Below are 20,563 nucleotides of genomic sequence, written 5' to 3'. Positions count from 1 at the left end.
TCTGAGCTACAGCTGGCCTATGCCACAGCAACACCGAATCTAAGCTGCATCTGTGACCTATGCCACAGCTTGTGGCAATGTCAGGTCCCTAACTCACTGAGTGAGGCAGATATCAAACCCACAATCCACATCCTCAAGGATACTAGCCAGGTTAACCCCCTGAGCCACAATGAGAACTCCATTTTTTTTTCCAACCTATTTTTTTAATCATTCCCCGTTAGTTCTCTTAATCCATAATATGTTCCATTCAAACTCAATAGCTCTGTTCTCTGTATGTTCCAGAAATTGAGGTATCACTGACAAATAACGATACTAAATTAATATTAATCACCACACAGCTATACAATTTTTTGTGTGTGATGAGAACTTTTAAGATCTACTCCCTTAGCAACTTTCAAATATACAATATGGTTAACTTCCTTGTGATTTTCTGACACTGGTCTTTGCAGGCTTGGTTCTAAATACACTTCCCATCACAAATGCCACATCCTGTATGAAACCTCTGGCACCTCCCTACTGAAACTCTTTTATCTTTATTCTTCTGACAATTACTTTTGTTATATTCTTTTGATTTTTGTGTTGAGGACAAGGATGGGATCTTACTTATCTATGCTGTTCCCACAACATCTTTTGAACTATATGGTTCTCAGTAAATGTGCAGAATGAATATACAACTTTCTGAATTTGACTTTATGTTGGTAATTTTGTTTTGAATTTGTTAACTACATTAAGAATGATTATATACATAAGAACATGTACTTTTAGTTCTCTAGTACTTCTTCATACACTATTATTTTGCATTTAGAGCCGCACATGAGGCACAGGAAGTTCCCAAGCTAGGGGTCAGATTGGAGCTACAGCTACCGGCCTACACTACAGCCACAGCAACATGAGATCTGAGTTACATCTGTGACCACACTGGTAACACTGGACACTAACCCAGTGAGTGAGGCCAGGGATCAAATCTAGTTGGGTTTGTTACTGCTGAGCCACAATGGGAACCCCATGTTATTTTTTAACTGCAATTTTTTTTCACAGATTTTGTCTCCAACTTAGACTCTAAGTACATGAACCATGCCATGCCCTTCATTTTTCTTGTTAATAAAGAAGCAAATATTAAGCACTATGGCATGAGTAGCAAATGCTTTTTGAACTGAATAAAAATACCTGGGTTAGAGGACAGCATCATAGTGACAATGAGGCTTCAGGTTCAGGTAACAGCCAAACAAATTTGGAACTTAAGGTAAATTGTCTATCATTTCTATGTTTTTCAAAACTACAGTGTAGTTTTGAAAAACTAAACTCATCAGATTTCTTACATCACTTTCAGAACCTGCTTCCTTCTCAAGCTTTTAACATCAAATATTTCTAAATTCCAAGTCAATGACATCCTGGATCAAGTAAACATTTTCATTTATCTTAGAGTATGTTATACACAGCACTTTGATCATAAAAGCAATTGCTGTCAATTATTAAATACACCAATTAAAACTGAAACCTTGGAATGAAAGCATGGCTCTAAATAGCCATGTAGTATTGTATTGTGTATGTGTGTATGTATATATATATATATATCTACACATACAAACACACACACATATATATATATATATATAAATTACAGGAATTTTTTTTTGTAGAGAAGATCATAGGTAATGAGAAAAAACAGCTAACACATCAGAAGGAAGCATGTTATTTCATCGTTTTAACTTAGCATTTAAAATGATACTGAATGCTGACATCTAAATGGCCTAATTATTGTTTACTAAATGTGGCAACACACACATTGAAGCCTTTCAGGTAGGACTGAGGTGACTTTTCTTCCTTGATGTGAATGTAGTAATGGATGACCTTTAAAGAATACTTAAACACCGAACACTGAGGAATTTGACTTTGTACTCTTTGGCCAAGATCCCAGAAATCCACATGACCTAACCAAACTTGAGGCAAAGGAAAAAGAATTTGACTTTTTGATGATATAAATCCATTAATTTAGTAAAATTTGTAGGAAGAAATGGGGTATTAAAAAAAAATAAACTAACTAGAAGAGCTCCCACTGTGGTGCAGCAGGTTAAGGATCCAGCATTGTCTCTGCGGTGGTATGGGTTTGATACCTGGCCTGGCTCAGTGGGTTAAGGATCTGGTGTTGCTCCAACTGTGGCCTAAGTCATAGCTGTGGCTCAGATTTGATCCCTGGCCTGGGAACTTCCATATGCTGCAGGTGTGGCTGGAAAGAAAAAAAGCTAACTAGATTTCCAACTCAACAAATAAGTATATGTTGAGTATCTACTATTTGTCAGTTACTGGAGTGACGATGAAGATGACTGACAAGAGTCTCTTTTTAAGGATGACAGGCATTAAATAATTGCATATGGATAATTTCATTACAGTTGTGAAGGATTATTAGGTATTCCTCACTCTATGACCTCAATCCCTTGAGTGACTGCAACACCATGATGCTGGCTGGGATAAGGAGAGGGGCTTATGTAATGAGAACCTATAGTGAAACATTATGTCAACAAGAATATATGGGAAGATCTTGAGGTCTGGAACCTTCTAGGAACCAAAAGAAAATCAGTGTACAGTAAGCAAGGGCAGAGGTCAACTGAAATGAAGCTGGAGAGGTAAGCAGGAATAGAATGAAGTGGGCTTCTAAGCTGTAAGCAGGGCTTTTAGGTCTGCTTAGACTTAAAAGGGACTTTAAAGGTTCATCAGATCACATAGAGCTTGGAAAGTCACATTACAATTTTGATTTACAATGATCATTAACAATGATGAGTTAATAATAACTGATATTAAAGTGGGTCATAAGAATTTCAGTAAATCAGGAGTTCTCATTGTGGCGCAGCAGAAACGAATCCAACTAGTAACAATGAGGTTGCGGGTTTGATCCCTGGCCTGGCTCAGTGGGTTAAGGATCCGGCATTGCTGTGAGCTGTGGTGTAGTTCACAGACATGGCTCAGATCCTGTGTTGCTGTGGCTGTGGTGTAGGCCAGTGGCTGCAGCTCCAATTCGACCCCTAGACTGGGAATCTCCATATGCCTCAGGTGTGGCCCTAAAAAAAAAAAAAAAAAAAAAAAAGAAATTCAGTAAATTAGTTATTAGAAGTGGCTTAGAGATTCTTTTCAAACAAAAGATGAACTGTCTTAGGTTGTTTTAAAAGTTGAATACTAAATACATTCATTTATTGTACACCATGTATATACAATGTAATGTACTTCAAGTATCACCACTTCCCCCTGAAATCCAAGGTGTTTCTAAAACTGACAGGAAAAGGTGGAAAGAAGTAAAAGTTAAGGAAAAATGATTTAAAGCATCAGGATCACATACTGGCCGTACCACCCATTAGTTGAGTGACCTTGGACACACCATTTAACCTCTCAAGAGTACTATGAAAATGAAATATGTGGAAGTAAAGTTTGTCAACTGTAATGCTTTGTTAAAATGCTATTATTAATTCAAATTTCCTAACGTAAATTCCTTTTTTGTAAAGAACTGTCATTTTTTAGTTTGTAATCTTTCAATGGAGCAAGAACGCACTTTAAAAATGGTATTCCAACAAAGAAATACAGCAACTCAGTTTATTACGTGCAGATTCTTCTGCATTGTTGCTAACAGTTCACTGGTCCAAAATTACTAAAATACTTAAAAAACTATACATTATGTAAACAAAACATAAATAAGACAGCATAGTTCTTTGTACATATAGTTTAGTACAGGCTGTTAGGGATTTAGGAATATGTACAATTTTACACATGACTGCATTTTCACAATGCATAAATATATATATATTTTTTTTACAGAAACAAAAATAAGATTTCACTAATGACAGAATACCATATCATAGATACACGCTGCAACAGTCCAAATTCAAGAAGAAACATGTCAATGCAAGTGTGCAAAAGGCTAGCTTACTCCAAACTAGTCAAACTTGACTTTTTTATGTTATACAGACAGGTACGTCCTGACTAGTTTGTTTATTTTAAACAAATAACCTCTGAAAACCTACTCATACCAATGAGTGAAATGGAACAGATTTTTCCCTTCCCAATAAAAACAAATCCTTGTTGCAAGCTAATAAAAAGATACATTAAAACACACATACACACACACACACACACAATGTATAGTATGTTTCCAACAGTATACTAAACAGTTAAAATTTTTATGGGAGTCAAAACAATGCCCCATTATTTAAAAACTGGCTCGTTTAGTCTAAATTCAAGATGCAGCTGTGTCAGGCTTTTCTAAGCCAGGTGACCGAAAAGCAGGGAAGACAGAGGCAGGATTTCGATTGGCAGATACGACGATTTGAGAGAGTGATGAAGAGAGTGAAGAAACCTTAGATGCTGGAGTATTAATGGTATTCAAAATGGCTCCTTCTGGGCTGACCAACAATTTTTTGACGGATGTGTCCAAATGAAATACTGAAGTGCTACTTGGCAGTGGAGGATTACTAGAGCAAATGGCAGAAACCAAAGATGTCTTAGCCAGAAGAGTAGCTGGAGGAGACTTAATTACTGAAGTCAGTGACACTGCTGGTGCAGGAGGTGGGACAGAAACTTTAGAAGTTGGGTTTATGATCTGTGGTACAGCATGTACCGTGGGTAGAGAGCCTGTATTCCCAAGAGAGTTTACAATTTTTGTAGAGCTTCTTAGAGAATGTTTTATAGGTTGCCCACTTAAAGAATTATTTGATGCCAGCGTGATCTTCTGGACCTGGTTATCTACTGGTATAGGCTGCATGCCTTGGCCACTGTTAAGAACTAAGGGAGTCCCATATTTTGGATTAGTAGATATAAGGAGAACATGGCTGCCAGCTCCAAGACCTTGTGGTGGAACAATAAACCGGGTTCCATTAATCATGATCTGAGTACCAGGTGCCAAAGGTGTACTGGTATTGATGACTATTTTTTGCTGAATACAAGGTTCACCAAACTGACCTCCTACCACATTGGTTACATTTGATGGTGCTGTAGCAGTGGGAATGGCAGGGCCACATGGAGCAGAATTGTAACTAGGGGTTGATTTTACAAAAGCAGGGGACATTTGCTGGTTTGGCAGAGAAGCAAAACTGGAGATGTTCATTATTTTACCTGGATTCGGTGAAAGGGATGGGAAATCAGTTTGAGGTTTATTTGTATTTATATTTGTTGGCACTGTAGTTGAAACCCCTGGTGACTGAAACTGCACCTGGACAGAAGTCCGAGACTGTCTTTTGGAAAGAGATACAGAACGTGTGGCTCCTGGTACTGTTGCTACTTGTGGAACTGTGTTGATTATTTTAGGGGATACAGTCACAGGTGTAGGCAAGGCAACAGTAACAGGGATTTGCAAAGCTGATGTTAAACATTTAGGAGACACTGTTGGTTGTGTAGTTGAAATCAGAACAGATGATGCAAGATGTCCTGTTTTCACAGTTGATATAGCCACAGTGTTTCCGAGATTTGATGTGCAAAGTTTATTTGACAAGATAGGCATAATTCTTGAAGAGGTATCATTTCCACTGACTAAAACAGGAGGTCGTGTCCCAACTGAGGCAGAGGTTGAGGTCACTGAAAGAGAACCCAAAGATACATTTGCTCCTGTCACTGAAAACATGTTTACTGTTCTTGCTGCAGAAACCACTGATTCATTAACAGGAGTGATATTTTGACTCACAAAATTTGAGCTTACTGGAATTGAATTACCACTTGTTGAAAATGGCAAAACATAGCCCTTGGTACTTTTTTCTTCTCCTTTTGGGGTTACATTTTGCAATATGTTAATTGATGGTATAGCTGGCACACTGCCTGAAGTATTTACAATTGCTTGGCCTATGTTTAGCCCAATTTTCACATCTTTTATCTGAGACACAGTTGGCGATGAATTTATTTTTATTGGTGTTCCCACTGTAGATGGAATTAGTACTATCTGGGGCTGCTCTGAAGTCTTAACATATGTTTTATTCAATGGAGGACCAAGAGTTTGCTTCAGTGGTTCTGCTACAATAGTTGGGGTTGAAGTGCCACTGGGAATCGCAGTATTAATAAAAACTAATTTCTGGGCAGACACACCTGTAGAAGTTGGTGCAAGTGTCACATTAACTGTAGTTCCACTGCCAGAAAGAACAGACGGAGCCGACACCAGCATAAGTTTCTGAACTGGAGTCCCACTGATCAGATCTCCATTTGTTCCTGCTGTTGCTTCTGATCTTGTAACAGGGTGACTTTTTGTGAAATAATCTACTTGCTGCTGTTTAGCTGGAGTATAAGTAACATTTGCATTGGTTTGTCCAAAATTTACTGTTGATGGTTGCAGAGTGCTAGAAGAAACAGAGGACTTTAAGGGAGAGGAGGGCATGAGCGAAGTTTTATCTATCATGTGCCCTAAATTACCACTGCAGGAAGGTTGGCTTAATGCAAGTTTAAGATTTTTCCCTGCGGATGTATTAAAGCCAGTTGGAATGGAAACAGAAGTAGGTGTCTGGCCAAAAGGTGGGAGACTAGATGTAGTAGTTGTTGCAGATACTGGTGAAAAAGCAGAGGATGATGAAGTTGTTGATTTTGGCACCAGAAATGCCTGAAGCTGAGGAGCAAAAGTAAAAACCGAACTTGAAGATAAACTGCTGGGTGAATTTTGATCTGGATTGGTCTGTACTTTTACAACTCCAGTGTTCCCACCTCGTGTCCTAACAAGAATTGACTGTGAATCTCTTATACACACAGTTTTCAGTTCTTGCTTTGCTTCAGAAGAATCAGCAGTCTGTTGTGCAAAACTGTTGAGGGAACTACTGGAATTTGTAGATCCACTTAGTGTTGTTACTGATAACTGAGACTGAATTGTTGAGGAAATGGTAGGTGAAGCAATGGGCTGGGAGAATGTGGCTGCTGAAATTGTATTCTTGCCTTTTCCTGCCTCACTCTGGCTAGTCTTAACTGGCGGTGTTAATAAATTACTAGTGGAGGTTACAGGTGACAGAGGCTGTGGTCTAGAACTACTCACATTCATCAAAGGTGAAATTGTGTTGTTGAAAACTGTATTAGGTAGTTGGGTAGTTCCTGCTGCGCTGATAAGAATTGATGTTAAAGAAGAATTTACATTTGCTGTCTGTGGGAAAGATGAAACATGTTGTTCTGTACCTTTTTGTTGAAGTGGTGGTATTTCTTTTGCAATTGCTTTCCCTTCCTTGTGCTGAATGACAAAATTCTTAGGAAGAATGAGAACTTGTTGCATCATTTTTTCTCCTGTTTTAGGGTCTAGCACGGGTTGCATCTGAATCTTTACAGAGCTGTTATGAAGATCTATGGGCAACCACTGGCCACAGGGCATTTTGTATACCATCTGTAAAGGACCTTTCGTACTGGTGTGGCAGGTCAATGCTGGCTTTATAGGGCTTGCTTCTGGAGGAGATATAACTGGCTTTTCCATAGCAGGGGCACTTCTACCTGTGGAAGGGGGCAGTTGATTTGTTAAGGTCACTTTGTTCCCAATATTCTTTGCAAGCAAGGCCTGAATAGGTTTGGTCCCTTTCTGAAGAGTAGACACTGGTGTTGAATCCAATGAGGCAAGTGACTCTGGAAAAAGTGGCTCTGTATGCTTTGATTGATTCAAAGAGTCAATCTGCATATCACCTTCTACATTCTCAACTATTGTCTCATTTGTGCTTAACTTCGCTTTCTTCCTTGGGGAAAGCTCTTTTGTGCTATCGTCCAAATAGCTAATTTGTTTGGACTGTCGTTTAAGTGTTTTAGGCAGTGTCTTCGGTACATCTTTAGAAGGCAATTCCTTTTTCAACAACTTGCTTCTGGCCACAGGAAAATCTGTTTCTGACAATTTCATATCATCTGAAAATTATAAAAACAAGCATTTTGTTTATATACAACAGCAACTGAATAGCAATGGTAAGATCAATTATAAAAAAGAAAGTCAACCTTTGAACCAGCAATTTATTAAGAAACTTGTAGGGTGATTCAAAAGTCTCAGTACCACTGATGGAAATTAAAGTTAAGTGACTTAAGCAAGGTAATCCTGAATACTGTAACCATTCCTAAGAACAACATATTACTAATGACAAAATTATTTTTGGTCAAATTCTGCTGCCAATGCAAGTGTAAAAGGAAACGACGTCTTTTAAAGAGAGTTGCTAGCTCTCTCTCTAAGCCAGCACCAGGGGTCAGAATTTAGATTTGGAAAAAATCTGGTCTAGTTCTCACCTTCTAGATAGGGAAACCTTGATATCAAAAAGAGATGGTTCTTCATATTATCTACTTTTAGAGAGAGACTCTAAAGAACGAAAAATGTCCAGTTTTTTCTGGTGTTTAATTATTCCTACAGTAAAAAAAATTATGTTCACATCTGCTCAAAGTGGGCTGATGAGAAGTTATTTTCTCAATTAACCAAAGACATGGAAAACAATAGGTTAATATATTTCTAACCAAAATTTTCATACTTTTTATGTAACTAAAGAAATTTATTTGACTAGACTTATGAAATAATATATACAATCTTATGAGTTGAAATGAATTACAGATAATCTAATCCAGCCTCCTTATTAGAATGAGGTGTCCACTCTGATCCTATTAGGCTATTGACCTTGGTGATCCGTATTTTAAAAAATCTTCAAAATTACTAGCCACTTGCCAAGCTCCATTTAAAGAAAATATCAGACACAGTGCTTCAAAAACAATAATAATAAAAAGAGAATGATAAACCCTTTTATTTTATTTATTTATTTATTTATTTTATTTATTTATTTATTTATTTTTTGTCTTTTTAGAGCCGCACTCTCGGCATATGGAGGTTCCCAGGCTAAGGGTCAAATTGGAGCTGTATCTGCTGGCGTACACCACAGCCACAGCAACACCAGATCCAAAACACATCTGCTACCTATACCACATTGACTCTGTGTCCTCATGGATCCTAGTCAGGTTTATTAACTGCAGAGCCACGACAGGAATTCCAAGATAAACCTTTTTCAAAGGGAATGCACATCAAGCATGTGTGGTCTGTAATAAGCAATAACATGTCTACAGTGTGGAGTCAGGCACTAGTTCCAGAAATGCCTAGAACTTTAATAATGACTCCAAAGAACTTTTTTTTTTTTTTTTTTTTGTCTTCTTACCTTTTCTAGGGCTGCTCCCGTGGCATATGTAGGTTCCCAGGCTAGGGGTCTAATCAGAGCTGTAGCTGCCAGCCTATACCACAGCCACAGCAACCCAGGATCCGAGTCGCATCTGCGACCTACACCACAGCTCACAGCAACACCGGATCCTTAATCCACTGAGCGAGGCCAGGGATTGAACCTAAAACCTCATGGTTTCTAGTCGGATTCGTTAACCACTGAGCCACGACAGCAACTCCCGAAGAATCTTTAATAAGACATTACTACACCTTCAAACACCTCAGATTTCCCTAATCAATAAACTTCATTAAGCAGATTATCCTTTATCTTGGGCAAAAGATACTAAAACTTTTCTTTGTGACTTAGATATTGACATAAAGTTTGAATGCCTACCTGAATCAAAGTGATCTTTTTCCAGAATGTCTAGAGGTTCTATGGAATCTATGGACTTATTACTGATTTCTACTTTAGGAGATTCTTTTCCAGCATCTCCTTCACCTTCTTCAGCAGTCCATAGTTCTCTAGTAAATTTATCATGATCAGGCTGTCTTCTGAAATCATCATAGTCTTTCTTTAGGCGACTCCTGAAATAAAATCCCAACATAGCAAACAAAACATATGTATTAAACTCTTGGACGCTAAAGTAACTTTTAACATTTAATTTTTTAAATTTTTTTTTTGTCTTTTTGCCATTTCTTGGGCCACTCCTGCAGCATATGGAGGTTCCCAGGCTAGGGGTTGAATTGGAGCTGTGGCCACTGGCCTATGCCAGAGCCACAGCCATGTGGGATCTGAGCAGCGTCTGCAACCTACACCACAGCTCACGGGCAAGGCTGGATCCTTAACCCTCTGAGCAAGGCCAGGGATAGAACCTGCAACAAGAACCTCACGGATTTGTTAACCACTGAGCCACGACGGGAACTCCTCTTTTAACATTTTAAATATATATATTTTAGTATTTTCAATTAAGTTACTAAAGCTATGTTTTAATCTCAAGTGTGTCTAAGATGCCAATGACTCTTGTTCAAGAAGACAAAACACTTGGTGTAGGTATAAGGAACTTAAAAGATTACATCTGTAATTTCAGAATAAAGTGCTTAAACATACCACATATTTGTTGTTCTAAAGGCTGCCATTAGACCTATTAAATGAGAGAACAGTAATTTTTTTTCTAGCTACACTGCTGGAAATAGATTTGAGAAAGTCTTAAAATTGTTGATTATAATACAGTTTAAAAGGTCATTTTAAAAAGTTCATCAAAAAATTCTAAGAAATAGTATCTATTACTTTTAACTATTATACAAAGAATAACAAACAAAAATAATCCATCATTTAATCCTGAGAGCAATCATATCTAAACCTTTAGGTCTCAAGAGTTTTTTTCTTAATTAAGCATAGGGGAATGAAGCTGAAATGCGATCTTTCAGAGATCCTTTTAATATGAAAATATCTAGTTTCTATTAAACTATGGAGAGACAGAAACATTTCCAAATGATTACATGATATTTTAGGGATCTTTTAGTATCATTTTTGTTTTCAACTGAGCTTCTCCATTCTACTTTTACCCTTTATTTTTGTTTAAAAAAATCTGAATACATTCTCCAATTTATTTTTGCATAAATTATCTGTGAATATTGGAGTTTCAATCGCACCTATGTCACTTAACACTTGTAAGACTTTGGGCAAGTATCACTTTACTTATTTGTAAAATGGGGCTTAATAATAGTACTTACCTCATGATATGTGTGGCACTTAAATATTCAACAAATGTTGGTTAATAATTATTCTCAATTTATTTATGTTTTAATTATTGCTTAATTTTTTTTTAAGAGCAGATGAGGGCTTTAAGATACTAGAATGGGTTACCAAAAGATAATTGTAAAGTTAATTTCCTTTTAGAAATATCTATATGAGGGTAGCATAAAGTTCTTCCCTTCTTAGTCATCTTCTCAGCCTCACCTAATGACTCAGCTCTTTATTTCAAGGAAAATGGAAGGAATTAGACAGGAACTCTCACATGCTCACATCTCATCTAAAATTTAAGCCCTTCATCTGTACTCAGCTTTCATCTTCCTATCAACGCTGAACTCTCAAACTTACACATCCTCCCTTACCTACTCAAAAATAACAATCAAATGTCCCTTCCTTTGTTTGAGTGCATTTCTGCCTATTAGATCATTTCCATTAGTATAAAAACATATTATTTCTTCCATTAATAAAAACAAACAACAAAAATGAAAGCACCCTCTCTTGACTGTAACTTTTTCTTCCAGGTACTGCCCTATTTATCTGCTCTACCTTATAGAAAAACTCCAAATATTCTCTTCTAATTCCTTTGAACAGACTCCTAAGACTTTTATCCCTATCTTTTTTTTTTTTTTTGCTTTTTAAGGTTGTGCCTGCGGCAAATGGAGGTTCCCACGCTAGGGGTCTAACTGGAGCTACAGCTGCCAGCCTATGTCACAGCCAAAGCAACACTAGATCTGAGCCACGTCCGTGACCTACACCACAGCTCACAGCAACGCCGGATTCCTAACCCACTAAGCAAGGCCAAGGGATCAAACCCACAACCTCATGGTTCCTAGCCGGATTTGTTTCTGCTGTGCCACGATGGGAACTTCCTTTTATCCATATCTTGATCAACACAGTTCAATTGTTGTCATCAATGATGTTGCCATATTTAATAATGAAGCTCAGTTCTCATCTTCCTCAATCTATCATGAGCAGCCTCTTTTTTCAAACATTTTCTTTCCTGGTTTTTAACACACCACTCTTGGTTATGCTCCTATCTTGTTGATTACTCCTTCTCAGTGTCTTCCGCTGAATCCTATCAGCTCTACCAATGTTGGGACGTCCCAGGTTTCAATCTCTCTTACCTATGCTTTCATATTACGTGATTTCCACCATCTCATAGTTAAAATATAATCCATATGTGAATTTATACCTCCAGTCTATCTTACTCTCTTGAACTGGGATTTATACACTAAACTGCCTACTCAATGACTCCAATTAGATGCCTAAAAGCCATATCAAACTTCACATGCTGAAATCCAAACTCCTGAATCCATCCCCCTCTCAAAACCTGCTACTCTTTGGTTCCCCATCTCAGCTAATGGCAATTCCATTATTCCAGCTGTTTAGGTAAAAATTAATGGGCGTGATCTTTCTCCTCATTTTTTTTTTCACACTATGTATCCAGGCTTTAAAGAAATTCTACCCATCCTACATACAAGATATATCCAGAATCCACCCACTCCTTGCCATATGCATTGCTATTATCCTGATCCAGACCACTATCATTTTTTTGCCTGGACTACTGCTATTGTGTAACTCAACTTCCTGCTTTTATCTCTGTCCGCACTACACTAATCTCAACAGAGTAGGCAGAGTATTTTAAAACATAAGTCAGATCATGTACTTCAATGGCTTATCTTCGAGGAAAAACCAAAGTCCTTAAAGACCTACGTGATCTGGCTACCTTTCCCTATACTTCTCTGACTCTTGACTCTTACTTCCTCCTCATTCACTCATCTCTGGTTATTCTTGCCCCTTTGCATTTCCCATAAATGTCAAACACGCTTTCAGCCTTAGGGCTTCTGCATCTTCTTTTCCCTCAGATATCCACATGGCCCTCTCCCTCTTTTTCTCTATTCAAACATCAGCTCATCAGGGAAGCTTTCTTTGACACCCTGGTAAAAGAGCAACCATTACCCCATCCAATCTAAGCATTTCCTATTCCCCTTACCCTACTTTTTATTTTTCTTCACATTACCCTACTTTTTATTTTTCTTCACAGCACTTATCTCCATCTGAAATTTGAGTTTGTCTGTTTTCTTCCATTAGAATGTAAGCTACAGATAAAGTTAGAAATCAATAACAGAAGGAAAACTGGAAAAGTCACAAATTTGTGGAAATTAAATAACACATTCTTAAACAACCAATACAGAAGAAATCATAAGGGAAAATGGAAAATACAGATGAATGAAGACGAAAAAACAACATACCAAAACTTATGGGGCACAGTGAAAAAGTAGTGCTAAGGGGGAAATTTATACCTGTAAATGCTTATATTAAAAAATAAGAAAGATTTCAAATCAGTAATCTAACTTCAAACTTTAGGGAAGTATAAAAAGATGCACAAATTAAACCCAAAGCTAGCAAAAGAAAAGATTAGATCAGAGATAAATGAAATAGAGTAATAGAGAAAATCAATGACACCAAAAAGTTTGTTCTTTGAAAGGATCAACAAAATTGATAAACCTTTAGCTAGACAGACTAATTAAAGACAGAAGACTCAGAGTCCCCACTGTGGCTCAGTGGGTTAAGAATGCAACTAATACCCATGAATATGTGGGTTCAGTCCTTACCCTCATTCAAACATTACATTAAAAAAAAAAGAGAGACAGACAACTCAATTGACTAAAATTAGAAATAAAAGTGGGACCATTATTACTGATTCTGCAGAAATAAAAAGGATTATGAGTACTGTGAATAGCTGTATGCAAATTTGTTAACCTACATGAAAAGGACAAATTCCCAGCAACAGAAAATCTACAAAGACTAAACCATGAAGAGACAAAAAATCTGAATAGATTTACAACTACTAAGGAGACTGAACCAACAAAAGTCTCCAAATGGCCAACAAGCACATGAAAAGATACTCAATTTCACTAATCATTAGGTAAATGCGATTCCAAATTACAATGATATGCCACCTAATACTCATTAGGATGGCTATTAAAAAACAAAACAAAAAAACAAATGTTGGTGAAGATGTGGGAAAATTAGAACCCTTGTGCACTGTTGAAGGGAATGTAAAAATTGTATACAATGTAGAAAACAGTAGGGTAGTTCCTCAAAAAGTTAAAAGTAGAATTACCATATTCTGCTGCTAGGTCTGTACTCCCAAAGTTTGAAAGCAGGGTCTTGAAGATGTATCTGTATACCCATGTTCAAAGCAGCATTATTCATAATAGCTAAAACATGAAAGCCAGCCAAATGACCATTACAGAGGAATGGATAAACAAAATGTGGTATATGCATAAATGGAATATTATTCAGCCTTTAAAAGGAAGTAAATTCTGCCATATGCTTCAACAAGGATGGACCTTGAGAACATTATGGTAAGTGAAATAAAGCCAGCCACAAAAAGATAAAGACTTTGTATGATATGAGGTACTCAGAGTAATTAAAATCATAGAGAAACAAAGTAGAATGGTGGTTGCCAGGGAACAAGGGGGAGAAAGGGAATGAAGAGTTTTTGTTTAATAGCTAGAGAGTTTCAGTTTCACAAGATAAAAGAGTTGTGGAGGTGGATGGGGTAATAGTAACACAACATCATGAATGTACTTAATACCACTGAACTACACACTTAAAACTAGTTAATGACGGTAAATTTTATTTGTGTGTTTTATCACATTGAAAAAATTTGGAGAAAAAAGAATATGAACCATGCAATCGGGATTTTGTTTGATCAACACTATCAGGGCTTAGGAAGTGCCTTGCCCATAGTAGGTGCTCAAAAATGGTGAATTACAAATCAATGAAAAATTACTAAATGATTCCAGGACACTTTCCACAATCGTAAGTTAACAGCTGTATAATAAGTAAAACAGATAATAAAGCTTGATTTACCTGTTTCTTTGAAAAGCTTTCATTAACTTTGGTTCCCATGGCAACAATTCATTTAAAAGACGTATCAATGTACTATGCAATTCTTTTACAGCTTGCCTCCGATGATACCATTTGCCCTAAAAACATAATTTTAAAAATAAATTCTTTAGATTCAAACTAAAAGTAAATGCCAAGCCTTATTCTCTGAGCAAAAAAAAAAAAAAAAAAAAAAAAATCTAATACCCATTGAGTAAGTATCTCTTCTTCAGAAGGTTGCAGAAAGGAGGAAAATATCCTACAATAAATCTTCTTTGATATACTTTCAGTATTTTCAATTTTACAGGAGAAATCTAAAACCCATTTAATCAAACCATGAAACAAAAAATTTTTTGAAGTTTTGAATTGGCTCAATTATAAATATTTTAACAAATCACTAAAATACATGTAAAGATACAAATACTTATATAGATGTGAACAATATGGTTCATTTCTGTAAAGTTTTTGTCATTTTTCCAAAAGGTTTGGGGGTAAAAAGGAAAAAGCCAGAACTGTTACCATATCCAAAAACAGTCTTAACAAACTTTCTTAGGATATATTACAAATATTTCATTTAAAAATTTTTCCACACAGAAAAACAAGTGGTCATCATTTTCAATACCATAATGCTACACTAAGGGTTAATAATTTCCAATACCCCTTTATTTGCTAAGTATTATCCTAAGTATTTTATTTATACATGGAGAGAAGAGACAAGGAGAGACAGATGGACAGAGAGGGAGAGACAGAAAAGGAGAGTGAGTGATCATGAGAGTGCATGCATACCAGTGGTTGTAAAAGCCCTCTGAAGTGGGGCATTTTTAGTCTTAATGAATGATGAAACCAAGGCTCAGAAAGATTAAATTACTTGTTTAAGTTTCTGTGACTTGAACCAGATCTGTCTGTTGGTTGAGTCTAAGTTCTTTAGAACTATAGTGATATAGTCATCTACCTCTTCACAACTGTACTGCATAAATTGGATCTGACACAGGATATAAAAAGCTCTAATAAAGACACATTTCACCAGTACCCATAAAATTATTGGGTACCATAGGAACAAAAAGGTTATAGATGCTAAATCTTTAGATAGCCACCTTCCATTTCTCCATAATGTTAATGTACATCTAATACCAACATCACCACCACCACCATCACCACCTTTTACAGTAATATAAACATGCTTTATTTCTTTTTTACTTGGTAAAAGCTTTGAGACATAATTTATATACCATATAATAGTCCACTTACGCTGCTTCTTTTATAACAAAAGACAAACGACTATATACGTTACAGATCATATTTAACCTGTGTAAAGTTAGATTTCATCCAACAGGAACTCTGAGTCAACATGCACATTGGTAGGACATTAGGGCAGAAAAATAAACACCCCCTAGAGCAAAGCATATTCTACATCTGCATAAATTTCCCAACTTTATATATATCTAAAACGTTTCCTCAGTAAAGGAAATTTTACACACATATAAAATTAGGTTAACAACAGTGTATTTCCTACTCCCTAGAATTTTGTGCTTTATACCAACAGAATGTTTATGTACCTAAAAATAAACAATTACATTTCTAACTCTAAGATTTTTATACCTTAGAAGGGAAATTGTTTATTAGAAGAGTAGGAAGAGGTAAAATTACATGTGTATGCGCTCATAATGAGTATGGAACCTAGGCTTTCTAATTTTTGTGGATTCTGAGTGGTACAACAAATTACAGTATTGTGAAAAAATTTCAAGAAAAATTAATTTTTATTTCATACAACACACTAACCTGATCAGACCTTCCCTCTTGTCAAAATCTTTCTAAAAGGACCCAACTGAGTTATACCTCCAGTTTATTTTTTTCAAAGAAATGTTATGATAGTGTAAAGTGCTTATTTTAACCCATGAAAACAAAACTATGATAAACAACAAAACTGAGCAAGAAATAACACTCATATATGGAAAACTAACTAAGGAAGACGAAAAGGCAGATAATAGCCATCCTAAATCCTTTATGGAAGGAGGAAAGATTTTGTCCCAACAAAAAATAGAAAATAGGTAGATGAGGATTTTTTTCCTTTAATGAGGCATATCAACAACATTATTTTTTCTACATCACAGTTTCTATTTGGCTCAAAAATGAAATAGTGAGAATAGAAATTAACTATACCTAAGCTAAAGAGAACAGAAAGAGGAAAAGTATAAGGAATGAAGGTGGGGAGAATATTCTCTTCATGGTATATAATTAATTGGAAAAGTATAAAAGGCCACAGGGTACCAGGTATGTTGAATTCCTTATTAACTAGGAGTTATATGGGGAAATGACATATGCAGAGTTAACCTGGGCAGTATGCTTGCTATTTGGATTAGTGTGGTGGTGATGGGATAGGAAATGCAGAACTATCAGTATTATGGGATTTTAATGACTAGGTAGATGAGGCACAGAAGAGGGAGACTGTTATACTACTTCAAGATATTTATCAGCTTTGTGTCTGCCTACTAAATTACAACACTAATTTTCACAGGAAAGAGTTTTAAAAATATTAGTAAGATCCTAGCTTTTGGTTTTATTTTTGCTATTAAATTTTAATTAATCCAGTGCCCAGATAATATACAAATATACTACTGAACTAACAGAGTGTACACAGGGAAGTGGTCATATAAATTAGTTAGATAATGCTGTCTTATCAACTGATTTGTTTGGAAATCTCTAAGGCTTTCTAACTTTATATATATTTTTTGGCCTTCCTCCTTTTCTTTATATTTCATATTCTCAACGTGGGGTAGTGATGGTATTGGTTTCTCATTTATAATTTAAAATGCCTATTTAATCATTCTGTATTTAGAAAACAAAAGGTTTATTCATAACAAACTATAGGAAGTAAAACTGATAAAATGCTTTAACTAGAAGATACATATAAAGGACACAATGACTTCAACGAAGGACACCTCTATTGCCAGGAGGTATGTATGTACAGTTTTTATGTCTATCAAAAGAGGGCACAGGTTTAAGAGTTCAGAATCACTGCTCTGCTACTGGTGTTTAAAGTAGTAAGGTACTTTAATCACTTGAAAGTAAAAGAGAAACTCATACTGCTTATTTCATTTATTATCTTCTTTGGTCAATACAACCCAGAAGGAATTAAACAGCATGTCTCTTTCTACCTAGTGGTGGTCTCAAGAGTGTCACAGTATACAATGAAACTAATGAACAGAAGTTATGAATTTTTAAATGAAGTTATTCAAATAGTAATAATCTCCCTTAACTTGGATCTAATATAAAAAACTACTTAAAATCAAGCAAATATTTCCTAAACTTTAAATAAAAGTGATCAACTTTATTTACATACACAAATAAAGGAGAAACTAACAACAACTATCATATTTATTCTAGGATGAAATTATTATTATTTTTTTTATTTTTTAATTTTTTTTTGTCTTTTGTCTTTTTGCTGTTGTTGTTGTTGCTATTTCTTGGGCTGCTCCCGCGGCATATGGAGGTTCCCAGGCTAGGGGTTGAAACGGAGCTGTAGCCACCGGCCTACGCCAGAGCCACAGCAACGTGGGATCCGAGCCGCGTCTGCAACCTACGCCACAGCTCACGGCAACGCCAGATCGTTAACCCACTGAGCAAGGGCAGGGACCGAACCCGCAACCTTATGGTTCCTAGTCGGATTCGTTAACCACTGCGCCACGACAGGAACTCCTAGGATGAAATTATTAAAGCTAAAAGGAAACACAGACAACACAATTTTACAGAAGGAAAGTATCTAATGTAAACAGGGAAGTTCCCTTAGGTGGAAGACTCAAGACTAGAATTCAAGATCTCCTAAATGCTAAAATACACTCTCCTTCCACTACAACATGCTATCTCTCTTGGCCTATACACAGACAATTCCTAAAGAAGAAAGAGACTGTATATATAAGTTTCCACATTAACATGTAGCCATCTCTGTAATGCAAACATTAAAATCTCTAAAATTTAATTATAACAGTACTTGAAACGATGGTGATATAAAGTCTAAAAGTGAATTAGAAACCAAGGAAGGCATTCCTGCTGTGGCATAGCAGAAAGGAATCTGACTAGGAATCATGAGGTTGAGGGTTAGATCCCTGGCCTCACTCAGTGGGTTAAGGATCCAGTGTTGCTGTGAGCCGTGTTGCAGGTCACAGATGCGGCTTCAATCCTGCGTTGCTGTGGCTGTGGTGTAGGCCGGCGACTGCAGCTCCAATTGGACCCCTAGCCTGGGGGCCTCCAAGTGCCATGGGTACAGCCCTAAAAAAAGACAAAAAGACAAAATAAATAAATAAATAAAAGAAGTGCCATGGGTGCAGCCCTAAAAAAAGACAAAAAGACTAAATAAATAAATAAATAAATAAAAGAAGTAAAACAGCAAGCTTCCCACATACAAACATGTAACAGAGACTATGGATATAATGTAAATCAGAAAGGCTCTTATACTCTTTATTTGCACTGATCAATACAGACTCAAATGTGACAATGAGACATAGATTAAGCAAATGGTTATTTGTGGAACAGTGTTATAATTGCTTCTCTAATAAAAAAATGTATTTAATAAACTTTACATAAATTTAGTCTTGACTTTTCTTTACAAACAGGTATTTGAATATGGCGATAAATGAACTATTTTTAATGTTAGAATTCTCACTATTTTCAGGGATAAAAAAATTATTTCTAAAACAACCCCAATGTGTTATGTGAACTTAAATTAAGAAATTTACTGGGGTCACTTAAAAAAAAAGAGAATATTTTTCTTTTACAAATTTACTATCAAGTTTAACATAAAGTATGAATTCAAGCATATACCATGGAAACCAAAGGCATATAATAACGGTTTAAATTTAAGGCTTACCTCCCAATACCTTTTTATCCAATGTCCACAGCAGCTGCAGATTGCCAGCTCCCTTTCCATGAGATGCCCCAACTGCCAAACAAGAAATGTTTTATAACCTCAAAGGGGTTACTACAAAGAGGAGCTGGTCTATGGTCACAAGGTAAGTCCTTTATTATATTACGCAGTTGTATAAGTTTTTCAATGTGGTATGTTAATAACCAAAGGAACCATAAAAGAAATTTTTAAAAAACTTATAAAACTGCACAATATTGTAAAATGAAAAGCTAAGTCTATGTGTGTGAAATGAGTGGGGAGGGAAACTTACCTTACAACTAAAGAACATCTCCATTCTGCTGCAATAGTCTGGGATAGGTATGACAGCACCAGCATAATGCTGGCTGGGGTGTTACAAGGAGAGGGAGTTGGCAATCTACTGATGCTGGGGACACTGAACATCTAAAAGGAAGAAAAGAGGAAAACAAATAAATTCCAGATTTATTTATTTACTTTTGTCTTTTGTTCTTTTAGGGCTGCACCCACGGCATATGGAGGTTCCCAGGCTAGGGGTCTAATCTGAGCTGTACCTGCTGGCCTACGCCAAAGCCACAGCAAAGCCAGATCCAAGCCACATCTGCAACCTACACCAACAGCTACACCAACGCCGGATCCTTAACCCACTGAGCAAGGCCAGGGATCAAACCCGCAACCTTATGGTTCCTAGTGGGATTCGTTTCTGCTTTGCCACAATGGGAACTCCTCCAGATTTATTAAATGTATCATCACCATGGATCTTTTGCACATTTTAATAAGTTCAGATACTCTGAATGTTAAAGTTAGGTGAAAGTAATTTGTTTACACAATAACTATGTTACTTACATAGATTTTTTTGTAACATTACATTTAAACAACAGGTATCAACAGTTATATGAAGAAAAATTAACATTGTATATAAATACATAAAGGG

The 20,563-nt window shown here is 36.3% G+C and overlaps 1 protein-coding gene across 4 annotated transcripts in view; it reads right to left on the bottom strand.

Annotated features, from left to right (window-relative positions):
- The window catches only part of KIAA2026 (KIAA2026 ortholog), a 113,237-nt gene continuing 96,242 nt past the window's right edge, over window positions 3,569-20,563 (bottom strand). For all 4 annotated transcript variants that reach the window (XM_003121915.5, XM_005660127.2, XM_021063912.1 and 1 more), the window contains 3 exons: window positions 14,739-14,854; window positions 9,498-9,688; window positions 3,569-7,827 (listed from right to left, as the gene is read on the bottom strand). In XM_003121915.5, coding sequence (XP_003121963.3) covers window positions 4,223-7,827; window positions 9,498-9,688; window positions 14,739-14,854 — 3,912 coding nt within the window. In that variant the 3' untranslated portion in view covers window positions 3,569-4,222. The remainder of the gene's footprint in view (window positions 7,828-9,497; window positions 9,689-14,738; window positions 14,855-20,563) is intronic.

Source organism: Sus scrofa, chromosome 1 (genome assembly GCF_000003025.6).
Source record: "Sus scrofa isolate TJ Tabasco breed Duroc chromosome 1, Sscrofa11.1, whole genome shotgun sequence".
In the NCBI taxonomy this organism is placed as follows: domain Eukaryota; kingdom Metazoa; phylum Chordata; class Mammalia; order Artiodactyla; family Suidae; genus Sus; species Sus scrofa.
This window is presented reverse-complemented; position numbering and strand designations above follow the sequence as displayed.